This window comes from Emiliania huxleyi, assembly GCF_000372725.1.
Source record: "Emiliania huxleyi CCMP1516 unplaced genomic scaffold EMIHUscaffold_319, whole genome shotgun sequence".
Classification (NCBI taxonomy): Eukaryota; Haptophyta; order Isochrysidales; family Noelaerhabdaceae; genus Emiliania; species Emiliania huxleyi.
Genome location: NW_005199608.1, coordinates 92,756 through 99,414, shown reverse-complemented (window position 1 = coordinate 99,414; position 6,659 = coordinate 92,756). Strand labels below are relative to the sequence as shown.

The window sequence follows — 6,659 nt, the reverse complement described above, 5'->3', positions numbered from 1 at the left end:
CCAACAACCACCTCCACGCTCCCCCACCACCTCCCTTCCCACCGCAACGGCCACCACCCCCTTCCACCGCCACACCCTCCACCACCCTCTCCTCCTGATCCGTCGCCGCCACCTCCCTCCCCACCGCCACCCTCCCCACCGCCACCCTCCCCACCGCCACCCTCCCCACCGCCACCCTCCCCACCGCCACCCTCCCCACCGCCACCCTCCCCACCGCCACCCTCCCCACCGCCACCCTCCCCACCGCCACCCTCCCCACCGCCACCCTCCCCACCAGGCGAGCTGTCCACTCTCAATTAATTAATTAATTAATTAATTAATTAATTAACCCTCCCCACCAGGCGAGCTGTCCACTCTCCCCCTCAACTTGCGTTGGTTCCTGCTGCAGCACGGGCTCGGAGAGTCGCGGGCGAGATGTAGTCGAGATGCAGCCGAGATGCCGCCGAGATGCCGCTGAGAGGCAGCCGAGATGCAGCCGAGATGCCGCCGAGATGCCGCTGAGAGGTAGCCGAGAGGCAGCCGAGAGGTAGCCGAGAGGCAGCCGAGAGGTAGCCGGGAGGCAGCCGAGAGGCAGCCGAGAGGCAGCCGGGAGGCAGCCGAGATGCAGCTGAGAGGCAGCCGAGAGGCAGCCGGGAGGCAGCCGAGATGCCGCTGAGAGGCAGCCGAGAGGTAGCCGAGAGGCAGCCGAGAGGTAGCCGGGAGGCAGCTTTCTGCTAGAACAACCCTTCTGCGAACACTCACAGCACTTTCTCTGCACATTCTCTGCACTTTCTCTGCACTTTCTCTGCACATTCTCTACACTTTCTCTGCACTTTCTCTGCAGGCGCTCTTCTGCACAAACATCGCGTTTGCGCTGACGTTCCTGCTGGTGCGCGTCGCCTTCTTCTGGGGCGGCGTCGCGCAGGTACAGAAGAGCGGAGAACGGGCAGTCGCCGGGAGAGAGGGGGGGAGGGGGGGGGGGGGGGGTCGTGGGTCCCCGCTCTGCGGCAGCGTCTTGGCAGCCGTAGTGCATGGCAGGGACCTTTGGTGGTGTGGCGAAGCCCTAGCCGCCCTGGACACTTCCTAGACACTTCCTAGACACTTCCTAGACACTTCCTAGACACTTCCTAGAGACACTTCCGAGACACTTCCTTAAGCCCTAGCCGCCGTCGACGCGCAGGTGCTGCTGCGGCTACGGCCACTTCTGCTCGTGTCCATAGATGCGGGATGCAGATCTCCCCATATCTCCCGGGGTGCAGATCTCCCCATATCTCCCGGGGTGCAGATCTCCCCATATCTCCCGGGGTGCAAACTCCCCATCTCTCCCCATAGCACACACGCGCGCGCGCCGCGGCGCGCACCCACGCGCACTGCGCCTTGCACTTTCAGTGTGCCGCACTGCGGCTCCTGTCTCTCAGACGTAGAGTCGCGAGGGCTAGCCTGGCGCCTCCCCCGCCACCTCGCGGAGAAGTGGAGCCTCACCTCACCTTACCGGGTGATAGGCTCGCGCCCCCGTGCCACGCGCCTCGCCTCGCTGTCGACGTCCTCTGTGTCGCGATCACGGCGGCCGCGCGCCCAGAGAGCCGCGCGCATTCCGCACGCCCCGAGATCACCCGAGATCACCCGAGATCACCCGAGGTCACCCGAGGTCACCCTGTCGCCTCCTGAGCCCCGATACGGCACCATTTTCCCCGGGCGGGGTTTGTTTTGGCCCCCCCCCCCCCCCCGCCCTTGGCACCCCATATGAGGCCTTGACACGCCTGGTCGGACACCCCCCGCCCTTGAAACAACCGCCCTTCGGCGCTTGGGGCACTCCCAAGTCCAAACACCTCCTCGGGCCCCCCCCCCCCCCCCTTCTCCCCCTCGCCGCCTCGCCGCCTCCTCGACACACCTGCTAGCACACCTGCTAGCGCCGGCCCTCCGCGCCTAGACCAAGGGCTCGCTCGCTCCGCCTGTCAGGCCGCCGGCTGCCTCAACGCCTGGTGGATGTACAAGATCGTCGGGATGGCGCTGCGCGCGACGGAGCGCCGACAGCCGTCCGTCCCCCCCACGCCCCAGAGCCTTGGGGGCAGTGCCCAACGGGTGCGCGCGGCGCCCCGAGGCGTTCGCTCAGACCGGCAGCGGCCCTTCCTGACTCTGCTGCTTTTTCTTTCTCCTCAGGTGTCCAAGGCCGCGGCGGCCAAGTCGGAGTGACGCAGCGTAGACGCCTCGTCGCTGCCGTGAGGGATTCGTTGGGTTGGGTAGGTATAGGAGAGAGAGAGAGAGAGAGAGAGAGAGAGAGAGAGAGAGAGAGAGAGAGAGAGAGAGAGAGAGGTGGTCAGAGAGCGAGAGGTGACGCGGCCGCCGCGCGCGCAACCGCACGCGTGTGCGACCCTTAGATTGGTGGATGGCTGCGCGCGGGCGTCCGGATTTTAGTAGTGTTGAGCGGCAGCTCTGCTGGTCGTTAACAAAAGGTTCTTACAACAAAACTCCCTCGCACAACACTGGGCACGGGACTGGCGCGCACTGGCACGAACACAGGTACACCACGGGAGCCGCCTAAGCGACTCCTGCGAGGGTGGCGAGGCACTTAGCTCCGTGCACCCGCCCTCCCCCGCCACAGGCAAGCTCATTCACGACCTGCTCTGCGATGGCCGTGTGAAGAACGACTGAGATGCGCTGCTTCTGCAGCCCCAGCCAGCTCTTGGTGGTCCAAGTCACCTCATCGAGGTACTGGGCTCGCGTCAGCTTGTTCTGTAGCACGTCCGCCGCTCTCCGGAGGATCTCACGGACCCCCTTTCAACAAAAGGTACCACCTCAGTCACACAGTCACAGAGCGATTTTTTCTTGTAACCTTTCTCAGAGACCAGCATGCCAACCGATCGAGCGCAGGGCGGTGATCTATACTGATCTATCTTGAGCTCGAACCCTACCCGCCCGCTCGCCGCATCCCGTTTCACTCCCTTCGTGTTGTCCCAGAGCACGAGCTTGCGGTCAGCACCCTGCTGAAAAACGCAAAAAGAATTTTATCCCGCAAAAAGAAATCAATCTCCCCGATGCCGAAGCGCTTCTCAAGACTCTAATCCCATGCACGCATGTCCCCCTGGCCGACTCCGCTCTCAGAGCCCACTCACATCTTGAGCTTGAACCCTTCCCGCCCGCTCACCGCATCTTGAATCACTCCCTTCCCCTCTCGTCGCCCAAATCGTTGAAGCGGAGGTCGATGCTTTTCAGCACCCCTCACATCCCTGGAGCGTGAACCCTTCCCGCCCGCTAACCGCATCTCGAATCGCTTTCGCGCCCTCGTCGCCCAACTCGTTGCCGCCGATGTAGAGGGCTTTCAACACCCTGTTGCCGCGCAGCGCCTCAGCGATCGCGGCGGCGCCCTCGTCGCGGATCTTGTTGTTGCAGAGGTTGAGGTCGGTCAGCACCCCGTTGACCTCCAAAGCGGAGGCCAGCGCGGTGGCACCCTCGTCGCCGATCTCGTTCCCGCCGAGGTCCAACTCGGTCAATACCGCGTTGAATTTGAGGGTGGAGAACAATGCTCTGCACGGCTCATCCGTGAGTCCGACCCCCGTGAGGTCGCACTGCGAGAGATTCTCGCACAAGTTGAGACACCGGCCGAGCTGCTCCATGTCGCTCACTGATGGCGCCGAGATGCCCGTGAAATCGAGCATCTCGATGCCGCTCAGCTGCGCTTCGCTCATCTTGCGGTACAGCGTCTTGACCGTCTCCTTGTCCGCGCCGTTGGTGAACTGCTTGCTCTCGATCAGCTCGTCGAAGCCGTCCGGGTCGAGTGGCCAGTTGCGGCTCCCTGCGCCGTCCTTGTCGAGATCGCCGGACCCGAGATCGCGGACGAGCTTCCACTTTGCCTTGTACAGGTAGACCTTCTTGATCTGCTCGGCGGAACGGCGCTCGTACGTCGTCCAGCCCGAGTCATCGTAGCCCACGCCGCTGCAAATGCCGCCGGACCCGCATCCGGAACAGCCAGGATTCCGGCTAACGTCGATGCTCCATCCCGCGCAACAGGCGTGCGATGCTGCAGCACTGCACCGAGAGGCGCAGCAACCTCGACCCGGGTGTTGCTCGAGTCCGCAACGGCCAACGCCCACCGGGCGAATGATCTGGCTGCTGCGCCGGCGGCCGCTGCGCTAGCCGCTGCTGCGCCGGCTGGCGGGCGGTACGACCGCCGGCGGCCGCTGCACCCGCGCCTTCCCTCGCGGGCGCCGTCGCGCCGCGCGCGCCCAACTCTGCTGGTACACGGCACGCGTCGTCACTCAGCCGCGGAGAATAGGCGGTGCAGCGCGCGAAGCGCGCGCGATCTCGTACTTTTAAGGCTGGATCCGGCCATTCCAAGAGTATACCTTTGAGAATCCCCAGCGTCCCACCCTTAGGCTGTACATACTTTTCCTCTCGCACCCCGTCTGTTTTCCTTTCCTTTTTTCTCTACAACACCCTCTCTTTTCCTCTCTCTTTTCCCGGGAAAACTCCGTGGAAATCGTCAAATTTTGGGCTCTGAGCCGAGTCGAGGCTGGTTTGGGCCCAAAATCAGCCAAATTTTAGGCCAAACCGGCAAAATGCCGGGAGTTTTGCGGAGAACCCGTGCATACCTGGAATTTACCCTGCGACCGCCTGCGCGCTGCGGCCTGGGTATTTTGTCGATTTCCTCAATTTTGCCTTAGATTTTGCCCCAGACCAGCTCTCAGACTCACTCAGGGAAAACAGCGAGTTTCCAGAATGGAGCACCAAACACCCTCTGTTTTCCCTGGAAATTTCCGGAAACGCAAAGTGCTGGGGACCCTCTGTTTTCCTTTTTGTTTTCCGGAAAAGTATGTACAGGCCAATCCCACCCTCCTAGTCACACTCTCAATTTCTCGACTGGCCAACACGAAGTGCTGCGATCGGGGGTGGCCCATTTCTTTGTTCATTTGTTTTTGGGGGCCCTGTGGGCACCCTAGTAGAGTTGTTTGGTATTGCTAAAAATCTAAAAATCTCTCTCAACCCTCACCTTGAGCACGCACTTCTTGGTCTGGCTAGATAGAATGAAGCAGACAGAACGTCTCCGTCGCTTGCAATCTCAGGTAGGTAGGTAGGAAGGTGAAGAACAATCTCACGCCGGGACTCTGTTCACAGCGTTCACACTGCAAAGCTGTGAACCAACGTGGACTCGAGGCTGAGGCGGCTGCTGGCGTGAGATGTGCGCTGCGCCCGCGCGCGCGCTCGCGAGACGCACCGCCACGCTCCTGCTGGGCGGGGAGCTGTCGCCGCACGCGTCCCTTCGCTGTCGCACCCTCGTGCCCCCCTTTTCTCGGGCCGCGCGGGCGGCGTCGGCGGCCGCCGCGCCTCTCGGCCGCAGCCTTGCTCTGAGCGCCGCTCCCGCGCCGGTGCAGGGGCGTGCGTACCAAGACTGTCAAGAAGGCCGCGCGGGTCATCATCGAGAAGTGCGCTCACCCCGCAGCGCGCTTTCGGGCTGCTCGGAGAGCCCTCGCCGAGCGCCCTGCCGCTGCTGCCGCCCTGCGCAGGTACTACGCGCGCCTGACGCTCGACTTCCAGACCAACAAGCGCGTGTGCGAGGAGGTTGCCATCATCCCCTCCAAGGGGCTGAAGAATAAGATTGCCGGCTATGCGACGGTGCGCTCCGCACACGCTGCGAGACCACCGGAGCCCTCCCCCTCTCTGCGCTCTGGCGCCATTTTGCCCGACTCTGAGCGAGTCGTCGCGCTCATGTCCCCCCCCTCTTACCCCTCGCAGCACCTGATGAAGCGTATCCAGCGAGGACCGGTGCGCGGCATCTCGCTGAAGCTGCAGGAGGAGGAGCGGGAGCGGCGCATGGACTTTGTGCCCGAGGTGTCTGCGGTCGACACCGACGTGATTGAGGTGGACGCCGAGACCAAGGCGATGCTGCGGAGCCTGGACATGGGCAACTTGCAGGGGATCGTGGTGCACTCGGGGCAGCAGGCGTGGAAGGGCGGCAAGGACCGGAAGTAAGACTTCCGCATCTTCTTGTTCCCCTTGCCGCAGCTGCGGCGGCGTTTTGGAGAGGGCAGCGATTTACGTCCGCAGCGCCGGCTAGGGCGTGTCCGTGGCGCGGGGCGTCGGCGGCGCTGCGTTTGCGCTGCGCCGGCAGCTTCGCCCCGCTCGCCAGCTCTCTCGGGCCGCTGCGGATCGCGATGTCCGCGAGCCGTGCTGCGAAACGATGCGCTGCTGCAGCTGCTGGCCGGGGGTATGTCCGCGGCTCAGCTTGGTGTGTAATGTAAACCGATCTACCTTCATTAAAGTACTCTTCTCACCGCGGCGTCGCGGCACGTACAGCGGGGGGGAAACAAAGGAAGGGGAAAGGCCGTGGCGCGTGGGGCGGCGCCCTGCGTGCGCCACCGCCAGCAGCTCAGCAGCACCCGCAGCCGCACGTGCCACACGACCCAGCTCGCAGCTCTGCAGCGTGACGCTCCGAGCGTGCACTGTGCACAGCTGCAGGAAGGTGTGGAGGTGCGCAGCTCGCGAGCCGTGTCCGCCGTCCGCCGGGTCCGCCGTCCGCCGTCCGCCGTCCGCCGTCCCGGCCGCCCCCAAGCGTGCGTGGGTGTGCGCGCACAGTCAGTGACGTGGCGCGTGGGGCCGGCGGCGTCGCCCGGCGTGGCTTCGCAACACGCGTCTCGCACGACCGCATGTGCAGTGACAAGGTCAACGACACTCATGCCTCCCCA

The 6,659-nt window shown here is 64.0% G+C and overlaps 3 protein-coding genes across 3 annotated transcripts in view; 2 read left to right on the top strand and 1 right to left on the bottom strand.

The window, feature by feature from the left end:
• EMIHUDRAFT_458309 (hypothetical protein) overlaps window positions 1-2,805 on the top strand; it is a gene marked incomplete at its 5' end in the record, with an annotated part of 5,366 nt that extends 2,561 nt beyond the window's left edge. Inside the window, 6 exons of the mRNA XM_005774192.1 lie at window positions 824-904; window positions 1,160-1,185; window positions 1,482-1,542; window positions 1,939-2,061; window positions 2,140-2,432; window positions 2,768-2,805. Of these exons, the coding sequence (XP_005774249.1) occupies window positions 824-904; window positions 1,160-1,185; window positions 1,482-1,542; window positions 1,939-2,061; window positions 2,140-2,172 (324 nt within the window). The 3' untranslated portion in view covers window positions 2,173-2,432; window positions 2,768-2,805. The remainder of the gene's footprint in view (window positions 1-823; window positions 905-1,159; window positions 1,186-1,481; window positions 1,543-1,938; window positions 2,062-2,139; window positions 2,433-2,767) is intronic.
• A 383-nt stretch (window positions 2,806-3,188) lies between these two features.
• Window positions 3,189-3,936, bottom strand: EMIHUDRAFT_240927 (hypothetical protein; the record flags this gene model as incomplete). Its single annotated transcript, XM_005774191.1, has 2 exons — window positions 3,189-3,854; window positions 3,931-3,936. 2 exons carry the CDS (start codon window positions 3,934-3,936, stop codon window positions 3,189-3,191), a joined length of 672 nt encoding a protein of 223 aa, XP_005774248.1.
• Window positions 3,937-5,136: 1,200 nt separating this feature from the next.
• On the top strand, window positions 5,137-6,243 carry EMIHUDRAFT_444406 (hypothetical protein). The gene is made up of 4 exons (XM_005774190.1): window positions 5,137-5,155; window positions 5,349-5,399; window positions 5,481-5,589; window positions 5,710-6,243. Coding segments are annotated over exons 1-4 (399 nt in total). The 5' UTR covers window positions 5,137-5,153; the 3' UTR covers window positions 5,947-6,243.
• The last annotated feature ends 416 nt before the right edge of the window (window positions 6,244-6,659 follow it).

What these genes read in the sequence shown, in the direction of transcription:
- EMIHUDRAFT_444406 (XM_005774190.1), top strand. An exon ending in GCGCGGGTCATCATCGAGAA is followed by an intron (nt 5,400 to 5,480) that starts GTGCGCTCACCC and finishes CGCCCTGCGCAG; the next exon opens with GTACTACGCGCGCCTGACGC. An exon ending in AGATTGCCGGCTATGCGACG is followed by an intron (nt 5,590 to 5,709) that starts GTGCGCTCCGCA and finishes TACCCCTCGCAG; the next exon opens with CACCTGATGAAGCGTATCCA.